A 25,429-nucleotide genomic window follows, 5' to 3' on the forward strand; every position below is an offset into this window, starting at 1 on the left:
CACCGCCACCTCGCCTGGCTAGTTTTTTGTATTTTTTTAGTAGAGACGGGGTTTCACCGTGTTAGCCAGGATGGTCTCGATCTCCTGACCTCGTGATCCACCCGTCTCGGCCTCCCAAAGTGCTGGGATTACAGGCTTGAACCACCACGCCCGGCCTTGACTCTGCCTTTCTAAATGTCCTGGCCAAGGCTTATTAACATGCATGTGTCTCACCTTACAAGAGCCACTATCCTAATTTCCAGGCCAAGGAGTGGGGAGTAATTGTTTACAAACTACCTTTATTACCTGTTCTACTCATACTCAAAGGAATATTGACATATATAACATAATATTGAATTAACTCATATCCAAAATTAATATAGCTTAATATTCCTTTGGTTAATTTTTAGAGTTAATATTGGATATGAGTTAATATTGGATTAACTCATATCCAAATAGGAGATCCTGGCTAAGCTAAGAAACATCTTCAATGATAGCAATTTTAATTACTTAATAGTTATACTTTGTTCTCCAATGATGTAGAAAAAATTTTGCTGTTTGATAACATTCTGCATTTGATCTTAGCCAAAAGGCTAAGCAATTATTTGGCAAAATTCTATAAAGAAAGAGGAGATGAAATCTAAGGGAAGAATAATAATTTCTAAAGTTTAAAATAGTAATAATTGCAAATAACCAAAAAAGTGTTAGCTTATTTTAAAAGTGGAAAATTTATAATAAAAAAATAATAAGAGAATGTCATAGTCAAATGCTTTGAAAGTAAAGACGAGTCATTTGGCAAGATATTCTAAATGAATTAAGTGTAATATTAACTTTTGAAGATTGATCAGAAATAGCTCAAGTTTTCTGATCTTACTTTCATTAATCCATGCAAAAAAAAATCCTGAATGGAAAATTGTGTGTGCTTAATACCTAAACAAATAGAGATGAACTGACAGTCATTATTTAAAAATCCACAGTGCTGTACAAAAACAAAAACAAAAACAAAATTCCTTTAACTTTTTCCAATAACTGTTTTATGTCATTCAAGACTAACTTTAGATTTTAAAGTTTGCCGTGTTTGTATATATTTTGAAATATTCCCTTATTGAGTAACTGGGAATTTGGGGGCAACAATAAAAATTTTTATGAATAGTCTGACATGATAGACAATGAATAGAATACTTAAACTGAAACTTCTCTAGACCATTAGGACAGAGAAAGCCTCCCAGTCACTTTCAAGTAACAAGAAACATCTCAATTTGCAAAGTAAAAAATTTTGAGTAATCTAAGAACACATCACCAGAACTGCCGGTGGCTGATTAAGTCAGCCTGTGCTAAGATCACCGTTTTCAATGCATGTTCTCTATACTGTGAGCAGTCTGTGCTGGGACAACAGGCTGGAGGAAGGTAATGGGCAAACTCAGGGGCATTTTGGTAATGAAAGCTGACCTGCTTCAGTGAAACCTATCCTGTTTCAGCAAGAGAAGTCTCTAGTATGTTTTCTATGTTTTCTCTCATGAAGTGGTGGAAGACATTGACACTGTAACCTAACACAGTATTGCCAAGAATGCCAGGTGTATATGGCTAGAACAGGGATGTGAGGGAGAACTAAGATGGCCAGGTGTATTAGAAGCACACCCTTTTGTCCTACTAAAGTGACAGATCCTCATTTTAGTGTGTGGCCCCAAATGCAGATAACCTGCTTCTCTGGGGATGTATATGTTTCTTCCTAAATGCATGTGACTAAGTACATGTCTACTATTTGTACAAATGTAGTGGATGCTAATGAAAATATTTTTCATGGAGTAATTAAACATCATTTGGGGCAGCTGGTCAGATTCAGGGAAAGAGAGAGAGCTTGTGTATATTAATATGCCTCTTAGAGTCTGAAATGCCTTATGATCATCACAATCCTGATACAGGGACGAACTTACCTAGTTAAACTGATAAAACTTTTTTTAAAAAAAATTTTAAGTTATGGGATACATGTGCTGAACATGCAGGTTTGTTACATAGGTATACATGTGCCATGGTGGTTTGCTGCACCTATCAACGTGTCATCTAGGTTTTAAGCCCTGCATGCATTAGGCATTTGTCTTAATGCTCTCCCCACCCTTGCCCCGTACACCCCAACAGGCCCTGGTGTGTGATATTCCCCTCCCTGTGTCCATGTGTTCTCGTTGTTCAACTCCCACTTATGAGTGAGAACATGTGGTGTTTGATTTTCTATTCCTGTGTTTGTTTGCTGAAGGATGATGGTTTCCAGCTTCATCCATGTACCTGCAAAGGACATGAACTCATTCTTTTTTATGGCTGCATAATATTCCATGGTGTGTATGTGCCACATTTTCTTTATCCAGCCTATAATTGATGGGCATTTGGGTGGGTTCTAAGTCTTTGCTATTGTAAATAGTGCTGCAATAAACATACGTGTGCATGTGTCTTTATAGTAGAATGATTTATAATCCTTTGAGTATATACCCAGTAATGGGATTGCTGGGTTGAATGGTATTTCTGGTTCTAGATCCTTGAGGAATCACCACACTGTCTTTCACAATGGTTTGAACTAATTTACACTGCCACCAACAGGTTCAGATTACATATTTAAACAAATGAAAGGGAGGAACCTTTTTTCATTGCTGTTGACACAAAATGTGATTACTTACTGTCCTTGTGAAAAGAGATATGATCAACTTTCTGGATAAGGCCTGCTGGTATGTCTGTAGATCAGATGCAAAAAATATGATAAACATGAATGGGCAGCTCCCTCATATGTCCATTTCTTGGACTCTTTCCTACACAAATGAATTAGTTTGTGTAGATTAACAGATTAACAAGATCTGGCATGTTACAAACTAATGTTGGAAACTTTACCTGGAGTCAGTACCTATCAGAAATCAAAATGGGTACACTTCAAGGATTCTAGGGGCAGAATTTCCACAGACAATTCAGTGCTGCTGCTTCTCTTACTACCTCATCTTTCCCCTGCACCCCATTGTTATTTTCATGCAATTCACTCTGCAAGTACTAACCAAAACTGAGGGCGATTATTTTGAAAATGAAAATAGGATACTTTGGCAACTTACGATGTTAAACATATCTCTTTTCTGAGCTTCTTAGAGTATGAGCTGAAGGACTGGAAATATGAAAAATTCTACTTTATTAAAATCCTGGCTTTAGGGCTTTTCTTTTAGCTGAAACACCACCTCAGTGGAAAGTATTAATATTGAGTTAGATGTATAGGCTTTGGAACATAGTAGTTATAATGGTACAAATCATTTGTTAAATTTGTATTGTCTGCTGACACATTATATCATTTATCTTCAGAACATTTCTACAAGTCAGTGCTTTTATTATCTTCTACCTTATATAGGTGAGGAACTTTCTAAGGCTTAGAAAGTTGAAATAATTCATCCAAGTTTACGTTACTGATGGAATGCTTATTTCAACAAGAGTGTCCACATTCTTCACCACTAAATTATATTGTCTCTGTTCCACCAAAATTCATAATTTTATACTGGTTGTGTTGGAAAGTGTGTTAATTGACTTCTACTTCTCTGTGAATTGCTGAATGTAATCTCTGAGTAATTAACATCCTTGGTTTTCTGCTTGTAGGTCCCTGGGGAAGGTGTACAGGAGACTGTGGGCCCGGAGGAGTCCAGAGTCGGGCAGTGTGGTGTTTTCATGTTGAAGGGTGGACAAGTCACCTGTCTAACTGTGGTGAGAGCAACAGGCCTCCAAAGGAAAGAAGTTGTTTCCGGGTCTGTGACTGGCACAGTGACCTCTTTCAGTGGGAGGTTTCTGACTGGCACCACTGTGTGCTCGTTCCTTACGCTCACGGCGAAGTCAAGCCTCGGACTGCAGAGTGTGTGACAGCTCAGCATGGACTGCAGCACCGGACGGTGCGCTGCATTCAGAAGTTGAACCGAACTATGGTTGCAAATGAAATATGCGAACACTTTGCCCCTCAGCCTCCTACAGAACAAGCTTGCCTCATTCCTTGTCCCCGGGATTGTGTGGTATCTGAGTTCCTACCATGGTCCAACTGTAGCGAGGGATGTGGGAAGAAATTGCAGCATAGAACTCGCGCAGTCATAGCTCCTCCTCTCTTTGGCGGTTTGCAGTGTCCAAATTTGACTGAGTCAAGAGCCTGTGAAGCTCCCACTTCCTGTCCTCTTGGGGAAGAGGAATATACATTTAGCCTTAAGGTTGGACCGTGGAGTAAATGCAGACTGCCTCATCTTAAAGAAATTAATCCAAGTGGAAGAACTGTTCTGCATTTTAACTCTGATTCACATGAGCGAGTCACCTTTAAACATCAAAGTTACAAAGCACATCATCATTCGAAGTCTTGGGCAATAGAGATAGGTTATCAAACCCGGCAGGTTTGGTGTACAAGAAGTGATGGACAAAATGCTATGTTAAGGTAGGAGACCTTTGATGCTTGTATTTGATTCACCTAAAATATTTTATTTTATACAATTTTATAAAGCTTCTTAGGGAAAATGGCAATCAGCTTTATAATTTGGGTTTTTAGAAGTTTCGTGTAAGAAATTTTTAATTTCACTGGGAAGTTTTCGAAATTGTATAGTTTAGACCAAGCTGTATTCTAGCATTCTTGTGTGATTAGTAGTGCAATTATATGTATAGGGTAAGTCACATATTTCTACATTTTATCAAGACAGTAACCAGTATAAAAATAGATCTGCCATTATTACAGTAATAGAAGACTGAGGGGCTTCTCATAATGATGAAAAATCAAGTTCAGTTTCAAATTTGGGATATGAATTATGTAAATATTTTTGTTTTTCAAAACATTTGTGCTTTAAAATTTTATTTTTGTTTTTGTTTACTTTTGTTTTCACTATTATCAACATTCTTTGACATCTGTGTTGTACATTTTTTATACTAGCAATAATACCAAAAAGTTGTTCCAACAGTGCTTTCTTTGACATTATTTTGATAAAGATGTTAACTTGCGCAAGCCGTAATTAGAATGACCTACTGTGGAAGACATAAACTATTAAAAGCAATAGCTTAGGTTGCAAATTTATGCTTGTTTTATTTTAAATTGTAGTCTAAAACATCATGACATAAACTCACAGAAATATATTGAAAGTAATATTTGCTTAATTTCCCCCCCAGAGACTCTTAAATGAAGCACTGGTGTATTACTAAGTTTCTTTCAAATTAAGGTACCTTTCAATAGTACTTAAATTACCGAACAACATAATGCTTGTCTTTAGAATTAATCATTCTCATCAGTTGCTGCCTTCTTGGGATCTACAGCCAGCCCGGAGATACCCCGAAGACTACCACTATTGTTTATGAACAAAGTAATGTGATGATTTTTTTTTTGTCCGTTTGACTTCCCAAATGAGTGTATTTTATCCTTAATGCTTCATTCTGATTTATGCCATATGCAATTGGCAAGTCCATTGAAGAATGATTTGCAGCTTTTTATTGCCTACTTCTTTGAAGCCCAGATTAAGCAAATGATTCATGCAATTTGTTTGAATGTGTGTGGGATTGTGTAAATACATTGTTTTCTTAATACTCCACACTGTATTGCTGAAGTGAGTATTACATAGAATCTTTTCATTTTGTTTGCACATCTTTGCAATGATTTTCTTTTTTAATAGACTATTTTCAGATCAATTTTTACGTTTTCAAAAAAATGAAAGTACTGAGAGTTCCTGTATACTCCCTCACTGTCTCCAATATATAGTTTTTACCTGTTATTAACATCTTGCATTTGTGTGATAGTTTTGTAAACAAGCATTTTATAGTTACATACACAAACATTGAGTGCATAACACAGTTCAAATTGTGTTCCCCTCCCCACATTTATGTATTGAAATTCTAACCTTGAGTGTAACGTTTTTAGGAGGCATGGGGCCTTTGGGAGTTAATTATGTCGTGATGATGCAGTTCTCATAGAAGGGATTAGTGTGCCATGAGAGCTTCCTCTCACTCTCTTTCTGCTATTTGAGGGTACAATGTGAAGTCAGCAGTCTGCAAGCCAGAAGAGAGACCCCACCAGAATGTGACTATGCTGGTGCCCTGGTCTCAGACTTCCAGCCTCTAGAACTATGAGAAATAGATTTCGGTTGTTTTTTAAGCCATCCAGGCTCTGGTACTTTGTTATAGGAGCTGAATTGACTAAGACTAACTGTTATAAAAATAAATACCATAATTTGGGAATTTAAATGAGAAATTTATTTCCACAGTTCTGGAGGCTGGAAAGTCCAAATTCAAGGTGTGTCTTCATTTAGTTCTTGATGAAGGTTGTCTTCTTGGCTTAAAGATGGCCATCTTCTTGCTGTGTCCTCACATGGTCGGAGAGAGAGAAAAAGGAGAGCACTCTGTGTCTCTTATTATAAGGGCACTAATCCCATCACAAGGGCTCCACTCTAATGACGTGATTACATTAGAAAGTTCCCATGTTCAAAATGCAGGTTAGAGTTTCAACATTTGAATTTTGGAGGAACACAATTCAGTGTGCAGCAGGTACATTTGTTACAATTGATGATCTAATATTGATACATTACTATTAAAAACTATAGTTTACATTAGGATTCACCCTTTGTATTGTACATTCTATAGGTTTGACAAATGAATAATGACATGGATCCACCATTACAGTACTATACAGAATAGTTTTACTCCCCTAAATATCCCTTGTGCTCTATTTACTGATCTTTCCCTCTCTCCCTGAGAACCCCTGGCAACTACTGATCATTTTACTGACTGTCTCCTAAGTTTTGCCTTTTTATAAAATGTTGTACAGTTAGAATTATATATATAGCTTTTTCTGGTTGACTTATTTCACTTTGCAATATGCGTTTAAGTTTGCTCCATGTCCGTTTGTGACTTGGTAGCTTATTTCTTTTTATCACTGAATAATATTCCATTTTGTGGTACTATAGTTTGTTCATTCACCTATTGAAGTACATCTTGGTTGCTATCAAGTTTTGGCAATTTTGAGTAAAGCTTCTGTAAAAGTTTATGTGTGTATTTTTGTGTGTGTGTGAACACAAGTTTTCAAATCATTTGGGTTAATATAAAGTAGTGCAATTACTGTATGGTATAGCAAGAGTATGTTTAGTTTTGTAAGAAACTACCTAGCTGTCTTCCAGAATGGTTGTGCCACTTTTCATTGCCACCAGCAATTAGTGGAAGTTCTGTTGTGTCACATCACCAGCATTTGTTGTCAGCATTTTGGAGTTTTGCCATTCGAATAGGTGTGTAATGGTATCTCGTTGTTTTAAATTGCAATTCCTTAATGACATGTGATGCTGAACATCTTTTCATACACTTGCTTGCCATCTGTATGTATTCTTTGATAAGGTGTCTATTCAGATGTTTTGTGTATTTTTTAATTTAGGGTTTTTTTTTAAGCAAATGTTCTCTTATTGTTGAATTTTAAAAGTTATTTGCATATTTTGGATACCAGTCCTTTATCAGACATGTGTTTTGCAAATATTTTTGACAGTCTATGATTTGTGTTTTCATTTTCTTGACAGTATTGTTCACAGAGAAAATATTTTTAATTTTAATGAAGTCCAACTTCTCAATATTTTTTCAAGGATCTTTTTTTTGGTGTTGTATTTAAAAATATCACGAAACCCAAAGTCAACTAAGTTTTTCTCTTATATTTTCTTCTATGAGTTGCATAATTTTGTTTATTATATTTAGGTCTGTGATTCATTTTGAGGTTTTTTGCTGAAAGGTATAGGGCCTATGTCTGCATTCTTTTTTAAAAAGGTTATTATATGTTCAGTTGTTCCAGCACCATTTATTGTAAAGAATATCTTTTCTCTATTGAGTTTCCTATGCTTTTTTGACAAAGATCAGTTGACTATGTTGGTATGAGTCTATGCCTTCAATTTTTATTCTATTTTACTATCTATTATTTGTTAGTAACACAGTGTTATGAGTAATGTAGTTTTATAGTACGTCGTAAAGCAGAGAGGTGTCAGTCTTCCTAATTTTTTCTTCTTATATGTTGGCTTCTCTGAATCTTTTGCTTTTTCATATAAACTTTGGAACTACTTTTTGATATCCACAAAATAACTTTCCAAGATTTTGACTGGGATTGCATATAATGTAAGATCAATTTGGGAAGAACTAATATCTTGATAATACTGAGTCATCCTATTCTGGTACATAGGTTATCTCTCCATTTATTTAAATCTTGTTTATTTTGTCAGGGTCTTGGAGGGTTTTTAAAAAAATATAACTTGTACATATTGTGTCAGATTTATATTAATTTAACTTTTTTGATGCTAACATAAATGGTATTGTGTTTTTAATTTCATATTCCAATTGTGTATTACTGGTATAACAAGAAAGCAGTTAACTTTTTATATTAACCTTGTATCCTACAACTTTGTTATACTCACTTATTATTCAGAAATTTTCATTGCTGTAGTTGTTGACTTTTTGGGATTACCTACATGAATAAGCATGTCATCTGCAATATATATGTGTGTGTGTGTGTGTGTATGTATATATATATTGCTTTCTTTCCAATTTGAGTATGTTTTGTATATTTTATTTTCTTGTCTTCATTAGCCAAGACTTCCACTGCAATGTTGTACAGGAGTGATGAGAAAGGATACTCTTTTTCTGTACTGTGAAAGAAATCTATGCTCTGTTAAGTGTTTTGTTAACTATAGGTTTTTTTGTAGGTGTTTTTGATCAAGTCAAGGAAGTTCCCCTTCATTCTTAGTTTTCTGAGAATTTTCCTTATAAATAAGCATTAGATTTTGTTAAATACTTTTTCTGCATCTACTGATATGATTATATGATTTTGTTCATTAGCCTATTTATGTTATGGATTACATGAACTGATTTTCAAATGTTGAACCAGCTTTGTATATGTGGAATAAATCCCACTTAGTTGCAACGTAAATTCCTTTTATATAGTGTTGGATTTGACTTGCTAGTATTTTATTGAGAATTATTTCATGTATGTTTATGAGAAATGTTGATCTTTATTGTCCTTACTTGTAATGTCTTTGTTGTGGTGTTAGGGTAATGCTGCCCTCATCGAATGAATTGGAAAGTATTTTTGAAAATGTTTTCATTTTCTGAAAGAAATTGTTGAGAATTGGTATAATTTTTTCTTGAATGTTTGGTAGTGAACCCTCTGGAACTCTGGCTTTCTGATTTGGAAAGTTACTAAATACAGGTGTAATTTCTTTAATAAATTTAGGACTATTCATATCATTGATTTCTCTTTGTGGGTTTTGCTAGATTTTGTCTTTCAAGGTATTGGCACATTTCATCTAGGTTATCAAATTTAGGGACATAGAGTTGTTCATAATATCCATTTTTCCTTTTAATAACTATGGGATTATTAATATTACCCTTCTTATGTTTCCAGTATTAATAATTTGTGTCCTTTCTCTTTTTTTCTTAACCTGGCTAGAGGTTTATTAATTTTATCAGTGCTTTCAAAAAACCAACTTTTGGTTTTGTTGATTTTTTTCTATTGATTTTTTTTTCTAATTTCATTGATTTTGATTCTGATTTTATTATTTCTTTTCTTCTGCTTACTTTAGATTTAATTGCTCTTCTTTTTCTAGTTTCCTAAGGTGGAAACTTAGGTTACTCATTTGAGATTTCTCTTCTTTACTATTAGATGCATTCAGTTTCCTCAAGCCCTTTCTCTTTGTTCCACAAATTTTGGTAATTTGCATTATTTTCATGTAGTTCTAAATATTTTTGCATTTCTCTTGAGATTTTCTTGATCCATGTGTTATTTAAGAGTGTCTTGTTTAATCTCCATATATTTTGGGGTTCTCTATTTTGTCATTAATTTTAGTTTAATTCCATTGTGTCCTGGGAGCATATGTTGTATGATTTCTATTCTTTTAGATTTGTTAAGGTGTGTTTCATGGCCCAGAAATATGGCCTATCTTGAATATTTTATGTGAACTCAAGAAAAATGTGTGTACTCTGCTGTAGTTGGATAAAATATTCTATAAATGTCAATTATATCCAGTTGATTGATGGTGCTGTTCAGTTCAACTATGTTGTTACTGATGTTATTCCTGATGGATCTGTCGATTACTAGAGAGGAGTGTTGAAGTCTCCAAAAACAATACAAAATTTGTCTATTTGCAGTTATAGCAGACTTCGCCTTATAGATTTTGACACTCTATTTTATTATTATTAAATTTTATTAATATTAATGATTGCTATATCTTATTGGAGAAATAATCTCTTTATTATTATGTAATTCCCACACCCCCTTAATCTCTGACAATTTTCTTTGATGTAAATTCTCCATTGTCTGGAATTATGATACATACTCTAACTTTTTTTGATTAATGCTAGCACAGTATATCTATGCTTACTGACAAAAAATGTATTCATCTGTCTTGTAGATGACATATAATTGGATGCTGTTTATTATCCAGTCTGAGAGTCTTTTAATTAGTGTATTTAGACCATTTATGCTTAAAGTAAGCATTAATACAATTGTATTAATATTTACTGAGGTCATTATTTTTCATTTATTGTCCTTGTTCTTTGCTCCTTTTTAATTTTAATTTATTATTTTTATTTAATTTTTGGCTTTTGTAGGTGCATAGTAGGTACATATATATTTATGGGTTACATGAGATTTTGATACTAGCATGCAGTACATTGTAATCATATCAGGGTAAATGGAGTATTTATCACTGCAAGCATTTATCCTTTGTGTTATAAACAGTTCAATTATACTTTTTTAGCTATTTTAAAATGTACAATTAAATTATTTTTTACTATATCACTCTCTTTTGCTAGCAAATACTAGGTTGTATTCATTCTTTCTAACTGTTACTGTGAACCCATTAATCATCTTCATTTCCTGCAGTCACCACTACTCTTCCCAGCCTCTGGAAACCAGCCTCTACTCTCTAGCTCCATGAGTTCAATTGTTTTAGTTTTTAGTTGTCACAGATAAGTGAGAACATGCAGAGCTTGTCTTTCTGTGCCTGGCCATTTAACTTAACGATTTCCAGTTCCATCCATGTTGGTGCAAATGACAGGATCTCATTATTTTTTATAACTGACTAGTACTCCATTGTGTATATGTACCACATTTTCTTCATTCATTTGTTGATGGACACTTGGGTTGCTTCTAAATCTTGACTTTTGTGGACAGTGCTACAGTAAATATGGGAGTGCAGCTATCTCTTTTATGTACTGATTTCCTTTCTTTTCTGTCTGTACATAGCAGTGGGATTGCTAGATAGTATGGTAGCTCTATTTTTAGTTTTTCGAGGAGCCTCTGAACTGTTCTCCATAGTGGTTGTACTATGTTCCAACCAACAGTGTGCAATGATTCCCTTTTCTCCACATCCTCGCCAGCATTTGTTATTGCTTGTCATTTGTATAAAACTCATTTTAACTGGGATGAGATGGTATCTTATTTTAATTTTGATTTACATTTCTCTGATGATCAGCGATGCTGAGTACCTTTTCATATGCCTGTTTGTCATTTCTGTGTATTGTTTTGAGAAATGTCTATTAAGATATTTTGCTTATTTTTAAATCATATTATTATATTTTTTTCCTGTTTTGTTTGAGCTTCTTATGTAATCTGGTTATTAATCTCTTGTTAGACGGGTAGTTTGCAAAAATTTTCTCTTATCCTATGGATTTTCTCATTAGTTTGTTGATTGTTTCCTTTGCTATACAGAGGCTGTTTAACTTGATGTGATATAATTTGTCCATTTTCTCTTTGATTGCCTGTGTTTGTAGGGTATTACTCAAGAATCTTTGCCCATTTCAATGTGTTGAAGAGTTTCCTCAGTGATTTTTTGCAATGATTTCATAGTTTGAGGTCTTGGGTTTAATTCTTTAATCCATTTTTATTTGTTTTTTTGTATGGTGAGACATAGGGGTCTAGTTTTATTCTTCTGCCTAGAGATATCCAGTTTTCCCAGCACGATTTATTGAAGAGATCGTCCTTTCCTCAGTGTATGTTCTTGATACCTTTGTCAAAAATGAAATCATTGTAGATGTTTGGGTTTAATTCTGGGTTCTCTATTCTGTTCTAATGGCATATATGTCTGCTTTTATGGCAGTATCATACTGTTTTGTTTACTGTAGTTATGTAGTATAATTTGAAGTCAGGTAATGTGATTCCTCCAGTTTTTGTTGTTGTTGTTGTTTTTTCAGGATAGCTTTGCCTATTCTGGGTCTTTTATGGTTCCATATGAGTTTTAGGATTGTTTTTGCTATTTCTGTGAAAAATGTCATTGGTATTTTCATAGGGATTGCACTAAATCTATAGATTACTTTGGGTAATAGAGACATTTTAACAATATTGACTCTTCCAATCCATGAACAAAGGATTATTTTTCCATATTTTGTGCCCTCTTCAATTTTCTGCTTTAGTGTTTTATAGTTTTTGTTGTGGAGATCTTTCACTTATTTGGTTAAGTTTATTCCTATGTATTTTATTTTATTTGTAGCAATTGTAAGTGGGATTACTTTTTTATTTCTTTTTAAGATTGTTAGCTATTGTCATATAAAATGCTACTGATTTTTATATGTTGATTTTGTATCCTATAACTTTACTGAATTTTTTTAATCAGTTTTAATAATTTTTGTGGACTGTTTTGGTTTTTCCAAATATAAGATTATGTTTTCTGCAAACACAGATAATTTGACTTCTTCCTTTCCAACTCGGTTGTCCTTTATTTTTTCTCTTATCTGATTGCTCTAGGACTTTCAGTACTATGTTAAATAGCAGTTGTGGCAGTGGGCATCCTTGTTGGTTTCAAGATCTTAGAGGAAAGGCTTCCAGTTTTCGTTTTGTTTATTTCCTCTCTTCCTCTGTCCTCTCTGATTTTAATGGAACATTTTATGTTGTTTGATTTTTTTTCTTCTTTCTTAGCATATCAGTTATACATATCTTAAACATTTTTTAGTGATTTTCTTAGAATTTTGCAATATACATTTACTAACCAAAGCACACTTTTAAATAACACTATATACACTTTACGGGCAGCATAAGTATCCTATAACAGAGTATTCTGAATTGCTGTCTCCTGTCCCTTACATCATAGCTGTAATTTATTTCACATATTTATAAACTATAATCACCAAATACATTGTTGCTATTATTTGAACAGATTATTATATTTGTTAGATCAATTTGCATATGAAAAATAAATGACATTTTATTCCTTAATTCCTTTTCCAATTGTCAGTTTTTGTTTTTCTAGATCTGAGTTTCTAACCTATATAATTTTCCTTCTCTCTGAAGCTTTTTTTAAAACATGTTTTTTTAAGTAAGTCTATTCCTCAATTTTTATATGAGAAAATCTTTATTTCTCCATTTTTGAAGTATAATTTCATTGGATATAGATTTAGGTTGGTGAGTTTTTACTTTTTTTTTTTTTTTTTTTTTTTTTTTTTTTTTGAGATGGAGTTTGGCTCTGTCTCCCAGGCTGGAGTGCAGTGGCATGATCTCGGCTCACTGCAACTTCTGTCTCCCAGGTTCAAGGAATTCTCCTGCCTCAGCCTTCTGAGTAGCTGGGACTATAGGAATGGGCCACCACGCCTGGCTAATTTTTTTGTATTTTTAGTAGAGACGGGGTTTCACCATGTTGGTCAGGCTGGCCTCGCACTCCTGACCTCAAATAATCTGCCTGCCTCGGCCTCCCAAAGTGCTGAGATTACAGGCGTGAGCCACTGCACCTGGCCCGGTTTTTACTTTCAATAGTACATAATCTTCTTGCTTGCATAGTTTGTGAGCAGAAGTCTAATGTAATTCTGTCCTTCCTTCTCTATAGGTAAGGTGTGTCTTTCCCCCTCTGACTTCTTGAAAGAATTTTTTTCTTTGTCTTTGATGTTCTTCAGTTCAAATATTGTATGCTTGGATGTAGATATTTTTGGTATTTACCTTGCTTAATTTTCCCTCAGCTATTGGGATCTATGATTTGGTGTCTGCCATAAATTTTGGAAAATTCTTAGCCATTATTACTTTAAACATCTCTTCTGTTATTTTCTCCCTTTATTTTCCTACTGATATTTCTATTATGTGTAGTTACATCATTTGTTACCATAGTTTTTGGATAGTCTTTTCAATCTCTTTTAATCCTCTTTGAATTTCAGTTTTAGAAGTTGCTATTGACATTTCTTCAAGCTCACTGACTTCCTAGACTCCATCCAGTCTGTTGATGAGCCTATCAAAGGTACTTTTTAGTACTTTACAATGTTTTTGATTTATGTCATTTTCTTTTGATTCTTTCTTAGGGTTTCCATCTCACTGCTTACAATACCCATCTGTTCTTGCATATTGTCTACTTTTTCACTAGAACCTTTAGTATGTTATTCATAGTTGTGTTACATTTCCAGTCTGATAATGCTAAAATCTCTGCCATATCTGAATCTCATTTGGATGCTTACTTTAGCTTTTCAAACCACTCTTTTTGTCTTTTAGTGTGCTGTGTAATATTTTCTTGAAAGCTGGACATGATGTACCGGGGAAATAGAACAGAGGTAATTAGACCTTTAGTGTGAGGTTGTTATGTTTACCTGACTTGGAGTTACACTGTGTTTGCTATATTGCAGGTGTCAGGGGCTAAAAATCTCCTTTGGTATCCTTGTTTTTGTTCGTTTTCTGTTGTATTTTTTTCTTTTCTGTTGTTTTTGGGTTTTCTTAGAGACTTGTTTCTAAATAAGGTCTGAAACAGGCAATTCTTTTTTCCATTGTAACCCCCTAATATTATTCAGGAGCCCTATTCATGATTGTTAAGTTTCAGGAGTCAGGGAAAGAGTCTTTTGTCCCATGATTAGGTTCTAATATTTTATTAAGCCTGTTTCTAGACTGACCTTCACAAATTCTTCTCAGTCTCTTCCCATTTTTCACTCCCAACTTAGGTAAGACAAGGCTAGAAGGGTATATGCCTTCTTTTATATCAGAGTCTGGTAAAACCCTAGTTTGTTAGGCTTTTCGTAAGATAGTTTCCTGTGAGGGCAGAATTAAGAAAAACAGAATTATCTTGGTGTCTTTCAAAATGCCTACTTTTACTTTTCCCCTGCTGAAACATGAAGAAAATTATTTCTTATCTTCACTGTGAGAACCTGGCAGGGCTGCTGAAGGTATACTCACAGAAGTATAGGGTTCCCACTAGAACTGGGCTCCTTTAAAGTTTTTAACTGTAAAGATTATAGACACTGAGCCTCCAGTAAGATGTCAATCATAGTTTAAGTTTTCTACTCTGGTCCTGGTTCTAGTAGTGGTTTCTTCTCCTGGTTTTTCTCTACTATGTTGTGATTCTTTGTATATGCTTCTCCTATTTTGTAGGCAGCCATTTTCTCTATGACTTTGATTCTCTGATGGATCTAAGAAGAGTTATTGATATTCAGATTGTTTAGCTTTTTCCTTATTGTGAGGAAAAGAGTGACAACTTTGAAGTTCCTTACATGCCAGAATGGAAACCAGAAGTCACCATTATCTCTTTTGAGTTCTAGACAGCGTATTGAACCAAACCATTTTTCTTTAAATTATCATGTCATGAAATCTGTAACTCTCATTTAGTCTTCAAAGGACTATGAAATGACTCATATATTATCATAAAATAATTAGGTTTTAGAAAAATATCATGTTAGATGAGGACATTTCTACTTCTGTAACTTTCATTGCCTAAAACAAAAATGCTAACTCTTGACAATTATGTGATCACATAGTTGACATTGCTGTCTCATTTCTGTCCAACTTGATGAACTACGTTGGCATACTCTACCAGGATTTTTTGCTAAAAGGCTCAAATTTATTTCTGAAAAGTGACTTTTTTGTGTATTTGATGCTTTCAGAAAATCATTAATACCTGTGTACACTTACTGACTTCTAGGATGAACTATAGGTTTCCCTAAAATTATTATAATTTGTTCTAAAGTACAGATTCCTTTTACTCTGTTCATATGTCTAACTTTGGATCTGCTTCCTTTTGGTAGTATCTGTGAAACTGTAGGGACAAGTGGCATTCTATGTCCTCTGTTTTGATTATGGCTCCTGTTGGTTATTATGTCATTTGGAATAGGAAGAGCTTGTCTTTACTTCTATAATGTAAACTCCTGTTTGTGACTTTCTGAAAGTCGCTTTATCAAGCTTGGACATGACAGAGCTTTAATTAATGCCCTTTACTAGCTATCTCATTGATTGCTCTGACTTTTGATAATCGCCTCAAGCGATTTTCTTTTCACAGTTATATTTGCAATGTGGTAGGCAGTTGTATTATTCTTGCTGCTACTCTGCTGTCTCATCATTGATTTGCTTCTTGTGCTTAAAGATCTTTTGCTTTTACTTGTCTCAGTGCACGTCCTAATTTTTCTCTTTTATTTTGACAGGAGTTTCTCTGAGGTTCCATTATTACATTTAAAAATAGCTGTCATATAGTCTGTTCATCATTCTTTCTCATATATCAGTGATGCTATTATTGACTTTTTATAATACCTTAACTTGTGAAATGAAATAGTCTTCTCTCTTCAGTTTTTGTTTTCGTTTCACCTTGTTTCCTTTTTTTTTTTTTTTTTTTTTTTGGCGTAAAAGTACATCTGAATTAAAATATCTGAGCTATAGACTAGGAAGACTGTTTATGTAAATCGGAAAGTGATTCATACTTATTGTTTGGGTGAATAAAAATCAGATCAATGGGTTTTACTTTTACTTTGATAGAGAGGAACATTTGGTTTGGGTATCCTTTTAAGAGGTATGATTATTTGGTACATGTTAACCATCTTTCAATTCTCAGACCGCTTTTGTTAAATGAATGCACTGTGACTTTCTCATTAAGGAGTGACTGAAGGATAATACATTTTAAGACGATTTTTTAAAAAGCCGTCATCTCTAAAGCTCACTCCTTATTGTTCCCTTGTTTTTTGTATCTACTGTTAAAGGAGATTTACATTTTACATTCCTATTCCTCCTTAAACATAAATAAAAATAAGTCCCCAAACAACACAAATATTTTTCATAATTTGTTCTTTGAAAATAGTAGAAATGTATATGTTTATATGATTTCTACTATAAATGTATATTACATATAAAATATATAACTACACATATAAAACATATATATAACTATATATAACATATATATCTGTGGAAATATATATATAGTTGTTTTGTTGTTGTGTTGGTGGGAATGGAGGATTATTTTCCAGTTATAGATTTTTATTTCCCACTCCACATCCATATTGATTTAATTTTATTTTTGTACATATTGAACATTAACATGTTTCTAAAAATAAAATATATGCATAGTTAGAGGAGTGTCACTCATCCCATGTCCTCTACTCCTTGCAGATAACCAACTTCCTTATTTTCCATTTTATACTTTGTGCTTGTCTGTATCTTTCTATTTCCTCTTGTTTCTTACACAAAAAGTAGCAAGTTATATAATCTCTTTTTAATTTTTTTTCACTTAACATTTCCTAGGAATTAGTTCATATTAGCTAATCAGGGTCTTTTTCATTCTTTTGTTACAGTTGCATAGTACTTCATTGTGTGTGTGCAGCCATAGTTTATTTGAACAAATTCCTATACTTGGGCATTTAGGTAGTTTTTAATAATTTATAATTATAAACAATTTTTTCTTTTTTTTTTTAAATTTATTTATTATTATTATACTTTAAGTTGTAGGGTACATGTGCACAACGTGCAGGTTTGTTACATATGTATACTTGTGCCATGTTGGTGTGCTGCACCCATCAACTCGTCATTTACATCAGGTATAACTACCAATGCAATCCCTCCCCCCTCCCCCCTCCCCATGATAGGCCCCGGTGTGTGATGTTCCCCTTCCCGAGTCCAAGTGATCTCATTGTTCAGTTCCCACCTATGAGTGAGAACATGCGGTGTTTGGTTTTCTGTTCTTGTGATAGTTTGCTAAGAATGATGGTTTCCAGCTGCATCCATGTCCCTACAAAGGACACAAACTCATCCTTTTTTATGGCTGCATAGTATTCCATGGTGTATATGTGCCACATTTTCTTAATCCAATCTGTCACTGATGGACATTTGGGTTGATTCCAAGTCTTTGCTATTGTGAATAGTGCTGCAATAAACATACGTGTGCATGTGTCTTTATAGCAGCATAATTTATAATCCTTTGGGTATATACCCAGTAATGGGATGGCTGGGTCATATGGTACATCTAGTTCTAGGTCCTTGAGGAATCGCCATACTGTTTTCCATAATGGTTGAACTAGTTTATAATCCCACCAACAGTGTAAAAGTGTTCCTATTTCTCCACATCCTCTCCAGCACCTGTTGTTTCCTGACTTTTGAATGATCGCCATTCTAACTGGTGTGAGATGGTATCTCATTGTGGTTTTGATTTGCATTTCTCTGATGGCCAGTGATGATGAGCATTTTTTCATGTGTCTGTTGGCTGTATGAATGTCTTCTTTTGAGAAATGTCTGTTCATATCCTTTGCCCACTTTTTGATGGGGTTGTTTGTTTTTTTCTTGTAAATTTGTTTGAGTTCTTTGTAGGTTCTGGATATTAGCCCTTTGTCAGATGAGTAGATTGCAAAAATTTTCTCCCATTCTGTAGGTTGCCTGCTCACTCTGATGGTAGTTTCTTTTGCTGTGCAGAAGCTCTTTAGTTTAATGAGATCCCATTTGTCAATTTTGGCTTTTGCTGCCGTTGCTTTTGGTGTTTTAGACATGAAGTCTTTGCCCATGCCTATGTCCTGCATGGTACTACCTAGGTTTTCCTCTAGGATTTTTATGGTATTAGGTCTAACATTTAAGTCTCTAATCCATCTTGAATTAATTTTCGTATAAGGAGTAAGGAAAGGATCCAGTTTCAGCTTTCTACTTATGGCTAGCCAATTTTCCCAGCACCATTTATTAAATAGGGAATCCTTTCCCCATTTCTTGTTTCTCTCGGGTTTGTCAAAGATCAGATGGCTGTAGATGTGTGGTATTATTTCTGAGGACTCTGTTCTGTTCCATTGGTCTATATCTCTGTTTTGGTACCAGTACCATGCTGTTTTGGTTACTGTAGCCTTGTTTGAAGTCAGGTAGCGTGATGCCTCCAGCTTTGTTGTTTTAACTTAGGATTGTCTTGGAGATGCGGGCTCTTTTTTGGTTCCATATGAACTTTAAAGCAGTTTTTTCCAATTCTGTGAAGAAAGTCATTGGTAGCTTGATGGGGATGGCATTGAATCTATAAATTACCTTGGGCAGTATGGCCATTTTCACGATATTGATTCTTCCTATCCATGAGCATGGTATGTTCTTCCATTTGTTTGTGTCCTCTTTTATTTCACTGAGCAGTGGTTTGTAGTTCTCTTTGAAGAGGTCCTTTACATCCCTTGTAAGTTGGATTCCTAGGTATTTTATTCTCTTTGAAGCAATTGTGAATGGAAGTTCATTCCTGATTTGGCTCTCTGTTTGTCTGTTACTGGTGTATAAGAATGCTTGTGATTTTTGCACATTAATTTTGTATCCTGAGACTTTGCTGAAGTTGCTTATCAGCTTAAGGAGATTTTGGGCTGAGACAATGGGGTTTTCTAAATATACAATCATGTCATCTGCAAACAGGGACAATTTGACTTCTTCTTTTCCTAACTGAATCCCCTTGATTTCTTTCTCTTGCCTGATTGCCCTAGCCAGAACTTCCAACACTATGTTGAATAGGAGTGGTGAGAGAAGGCATCCCTGTCTTGTGCCAGTTTTCAAAGGGAATTTTTCCAGTTTTTGCCCATTCAGTATGATATTGGCTGTGGGTTTGTCATAAATAGCTCTTATTATTTTGAGGTACGTTCCATCAATACCGAATTTATTGAGCGTTTTTAGCATGAAGGGCTGTTGAATTTTGTCAAAAGCCTTTTCTGCATCTATTGAGATAATGATGTGGTTCTTGTCTTTGGTTCTGTTTATATGCTGGATTATGTTTATTGATTTGTGAATGTTGAACCAGCCTTGCATCCCAGGGATGAAGCCCACTTGATCATGGTGGATAAGCTTTTTGATGTGTTGCTGAATCCGGTTTGCCAGTATTTTATTGAGGATTTTTGCATCGATGTTCATCAGGGATATTGGTCTAAAATTCTCTTTTTTTGTTGTGTCTCTGCCAGGCTTTGGTATCAGGATGATGTTGGCCTCATAAAATGAGTTAGGGAGGATTCCCTCTTTTTCTATTGATTGGAATAGTTTCAGAAGGAATGGTAGCAACTCCTCCTTGTACCTCTGGTAGAATTCAGCTGTGAATCCATCTGGTCCTGGACTTTTTTTGGTTGGTAGGCTATTAATTATTGCCTCAATTTCAGAGCCTGCTATTGGTCTATTCAGGGATTCAACTTCTTCCTGGTTTAGTCTTGGAAGAGTGTAAGTGTCCAGGAAATTATCCATTTCTTGTAGATTTTCCAGTTTATTTGCGTAGAGGTGTTTATAGTATTCTCTGATGGTAGTTTGTATTTCTGTGGGGTCGGTGGTGATATCCCCTTCATCATTTTTAATTGCGTCGATTTGATTCTTCTCTCTTTTCTTCTTTATTAGTCTTGCTAGTGGTCTGTCAATTTTGTTGATCTTTTCAAAAAACCAACTCCTGGATTCATTGATTTTTTAGAGGGTTTTTTGTGTCTCTATCTCCTTCAGTTCTGCTCTGATCTTAGTTATTTCTTGCCTTCTGCTAGCTTTCGAATGTGTTTGCTCTTGCTTCTCTAGTTCTTTTAATTGTGATGTTAGAGTGTCCATTTTAGATCTTTCCTGCTTTCTCTTGTGGGCATTTAGTGCTATAAATTTCCCTCTACACACTGCTTTAAATGTGTCCCAGAGATTCTGGTATGTTGTATCTTTGTTCTCATTGGTTTCAAAGAACATCTTTATTTCTGCCTTCATTTCGTTATGTACCCAGTAGTCATTCAGGAGCAGGTTGTTCAGTTTCCATGTAGTTGAGCGGTTTTGATTGAGTTTCTTAGTCCTGAGTTCTAGTTTGATTGCACTGTGGTCTGAGAGACAGTTTGTTATAATTTCTGTTCTTGTACATTTGCTGAGGAGTGCTTTACTTCCAATTACGTGGTCAATTTTCGAGTAAGTACGATGTGGTGCTGAGAAGAATGTATATTCTGTTGATTTGGGGTGGAGAGTTCTATAGATGTCTGTTAGGTCTGCTTGCTGCAGAGATGAGTTCAATTCCTGGATATCCTTGTTAACTTTCTGTCTCGTTGATCTGTCTAATGTTGACAGTGGAGTGTTGAAGTCTCCCATTATTATTGTATGGGAGTCTAAGTCTCTTTGTAAGTCTCTAAGGACTTGCTTTATGAACCTGGGTGCTCCTGTATTGGGTGCATATATATTTAGGACAGTTAGCTCTTCCTGTTGAATTGATCCCTTTACCATTATGTAATGGCCTTCTTTGTCTCTTTTGATCTTTGATGGTTTAAAGTCTGTTTTATCAGAGACTAGTATTGCAACCCCCGCTTTTTTGTGTTCTCCATTTGCTTGGTAAATCTTCCTCCATCCCTTTATTTTGAGCCTATGTATGTCTCTGCATGTGAGATGGGTCTCCTGAATACAGCAGACTGATGGGTCTTGACTCTTTATCCAGTTTGCCAGTCTGTGTCTTTTAATTGGAGCATTTAGTCCATTTACATTTAAGGTTAAGATTGTTATGTGTGAACTTGATCCTGCCATGATGATATTAACTGGTTATTTTGCTCGTTAGTTGATGCAGTTTCTTCCTAGCCTTGATGGTCTTTACATTTTGGCATGTTTTTGCAATGGCTGGTACCGGTTGTTCCTTTCCATGTTTAGTGCTTCCTTCAGGGTCTCTTGTAAGGCAGGCCTGGTGGTGACAAAATCTCTAAGCATTTGCTTATCTGTAAAGGATTTTATTTCTCCTTCACTTATGAAACTTAGTTTGGCTGGATATAAAATTCTGGGTTTAAAATTCTTTTCTTTAAGAATGTTGAATATTGGCCCCCACTCTCTTCTGGCTTGAAGAGTTTCTGCCGAGAGATCTGCTGTTAGTCTGATGGGCTTCCCTTTGTGGGTAACCCGACCTTTCTCTCTGGCTGCCCTTAAGATTTTTTCCTTCATTTCAACTTTGGTGAATCTGGCAATTATGTGTCTTGGAGTTGCTCTTCTCGAGGAGTATCTTTGTGGCGTTCTCTGTATTTCCTGGATTTGAATGTTGGCCTGCCCTACTAGGTTGGGGAAGTTCTCCTGAATGATATCCTGAAGAGTGTTTTCCAACTTGGTTCCATTTTCCCCCTCACTTTCAGGCACCCCAATCAGACGTAGATTTGGTCTTTTTACATAATCCCATACTTCTTGCAGGCTTTGTTCATTTCTTTTTCTTCTTTTTTCTTTTGGTTTCTCTTCTCGCTTCATTTCATTCATTTGATCCTCCATCGCTGACATTCTTTCTTCCAGTTGATCGAGTCGGTTACTGAAGCTTGTGCATTTGTCACGTATTTCTCGTGTCATGGTTTTCGTCTCTTTCATTTCGTTTATGAGCTTCTCTGCATTAATTACTCTAGCCATCAATTCTTCTACTTTTTTTTTTTTCAAGATTTTTAGTTTCTTTGCGCTGGGTACGTAATTCCTCCTTTAGCTCTGAGAAATTTGATGGACTGAAGCCTTCTTCTCTCATCTCGTCGAAGTCATTGTCCGTCCAGCTTTGATCTGTTGCTGGCGATGAGCTGCGCTCCTTTGCCGGGGGAGATGTGCTCTTATTTTTTGAATTTCCAGCTTTTCTGCCCTGCTTTTTCCCCATCTTTGTGGTTTTATCTGCCTCTGGTCTTTGATGATGGTGATGTACTGATGGGGTTTTGGTGTAGGTGTCCTTCCTGTTTGATAGTTTTCCTTCTAACAGTCAGGACCCTCAGCTGTAGGTCTGTTGGAGATTGCTTGAGGTCCACTCCAGACCCTGTTTGCCTGGGTATCAGCAGCAGAGGTTGCAGAAGATAGAATATTTCTGAACAGCAAGTGTACCTGTCTGATTCTTGCTTTGGAAGCTTCCTCTCAGGGGTGTACTCCACCCTGTGAGGTGTGGGGTGTCAGACTGCCCCTAGTGGGGGATGTCTCCCAGTTAGGCTACTCAGGGGTCAGGGACCCACTTGAGCAGGGAATCTGTCCCTTCTCAGATCTCAACCTCCATGTTGGGAGATCCACTGCTCTCTTCAAAGCTGTCAGACAGAGTCGTTTGCGTCTGCAGAGCTGCTGCGTTTGTTATTGTTTACTGTGCCCTGTCCCCAGAGGTGGAGTCTACAGAGACAGGCAGGTTTCCTTGAGCTGCTGTGAGCTCCACCCAGTTCGAGCTTCCCAGCAGCTTTGTTTACCTACTTAAGCCTCAGCAATGGCGGGCGCCCCTCCCCCAGCCTCGCTGCTGCCTTGCTGGTAGATCACAGACTGCTGTGCTAGCAATGAGGGAGGCTCCGTGGGTGTGGGACCCTCCCGGCCAGGTGTGGGATATGATCTCCTGGTGTGCCTGTTTGCTTAAAGCGCAGTATTCGGGTGGGAGTTACCCAATTTTCCAGGTGTTGTGTGTCTCAGTTCCCCTGGCTAGGAAAAGGGATTCCCTTTCCCCTTGCGCTTTCCAGGTGAGGCAATGCCTCACCCTGTTTCAGCTCTGGCTGGTCGGGCTGCAGCAGCTGACCAGCACCGATCGTCTGGCACTCCCCAGTGAGATGAACCCAGTACCTCAGTTGAAAATGCAGAAATCACCGGTCTTCTGTGTCGCTCGCGCTGGGAGTTGGAGACTGGAGCTGTTCCTATTCGGCCATCTTGCTCCGCCCCCCCGAACAATTTTTTCAATGTACAATCTCCTGCATGTATAGTTTGATATTGTTGGAGGTATGTTTTCAGGGTAAATTCCTAGAAATGTGATTGACGGATAACAGGATAAATGCATACAAGTTGTGTTAAATATTGCCAAATTCTCTTTTATAGTGGTGGTACCATCCTCACATCCTCACTGCAACTTTACAGATACAGTATATTGTTAAGCTTTTGAATTTTTGCCATATGTGAGAAGTTGATATCATAGTAGAGTTTTTGCTTGACATTTCTTTTAATATGCACAAATTTCAATGTTTCTTATATATTTCGGGGCCATATTTATAGCTCTTTTGTGAATTTTCTGTTTTTGTAATTTGCTTGTTTTTCTATAGGAAATGTTTTTGCCTTCATTTCAAATCTTTGTATTTAGAGACATTACTCATATATCTCTGATATACGTTGCAAACATTTTCTCTCATTTGGACATTTGTGTTTTGACTTGGCTTGTAGTGATTCTTGCCATGCAAAAAATTTAAAGAAAATGTTTACATTGTCAAATGTATCACTAATTTCTTTTTTTTCCTCTGGAATTTCAGTCATGGTTATAAAGCATTTTCCCACAACACACTTAAGTTTACCCATGATTTTTCCAAGGGTATGCATAATTTTATTTTTTTACATTGGAGTCTTTGATCAGTCTGGACTGTGTGTGGTGTGTGGAATAGATATAATTTTATATTTTTCTGAAAGTCTTTCCAATGTGTTCGTACCATCATGGAAAAACTCTGTCTTTGTCCTTGTGATTAAGGTGACATATTTTCACATATTAGATACCTATATATATTTGGATTTCTTACTACACTTGTATTTCATTTGTCTGCCCAGTTGTAAACTGATTCCACACCATTTAAATTAGACAGGCATCACCAGTATGTTTTAATATCTGTTAGTGCTACTCCCTCCTCATAGCTATTCTTTTTGTGTGTGTTTTCAAGCTATCCTTATAAGATAATTTTTTCATATAAAGTTTAGGATTAACTTTTCTAGCTCCACGAAACAAGCTCATTGGAATTTTTTTTGTGATTACATTAAATTTATAAATAAACTTGGAAAGAACTAAAATCTTGATGAATTTGAAATGACCTAACCAAAAACAAGGGATATATTTTTGTGTCAAGTCTATTTTCGGATCTAATAGAAATTTTTGAAATAGTTTTCTTTATAGAAACCTTGAATACTTCTTGTTATTTTCTTAAGTATTTTATATTTTTGTTGCTCTTGTGGATGGAGTTTTATCCATTTTATTCTCCAACTGGTTAATAGAAAATGATATTGAAATATGCTTGCTAATTTTATAACATGCTAGCTTGTTCAATTTTTTATTTGAATTATTTTTTATCATTCTATAGTAGTTTTCAAATATAATATTATATTAGACAATAGAGAAGTTTTATTTCTAATTTGTATGCCTCTATATGTGTTCTCTAGTTTAATACATTGAGTCCAGAGAAATGTTGAATAGTAGTTAAAGATAGTGAGCATTCTTCCCTTTCCCTAATCTCACTGGGATTGCCTCCAGGATTTTCCCACTAAGTAAGTACTTATAAGTTTCATATCACTGCTGTAACAGATTATTACAAACTTAGTGACTTATGAAAACACACTTATTATCATATAGTTTTGGAGGTCAGAAGTAAGAAA

At 35.4% G+C, this 25,429-nt stretch overlaps 1 protein-coding gene across 1 annotated transcript in view; it reads left to right on the forward strand.

Moving 5' to 3' along the window:
* THSD7B (thrombospondin type 1 domain containing 7B) overlaps nucleotides 1-25,429 on the forward strand; it is a 909,295-nt gene that overhangs the window by 282,139 nt on the left and 601,727 nt on the right. The window contains exon 3 of the mRNA XM_007964862.3: nucleotides 3,595-4,405. Within this exon, the coding sequence (XP_007963053.3) occupies nucleotides 3,595-4,405 (811 nt within the window). The remainder of the gene's footprint in view (nucleotides 1-3,594; nucleotides 4,406-25,429) is intronic.

This window comes from Chlorocebus sabaeus, chromosome 10 (genome assembly GCF_047675955.1).
Source record: "Chlorocebus sabaeus isolate Y175 chromosome 10, mChlSab1.0.hap1, whole genome shotgun sequence".
NCBI classification, from domain to species: Eukaryota; Metazoa; Chordata; class Mammalia; order Primates; family Cercopithecidae; genus Chlorocebus; species Chlorocebus sabaeus.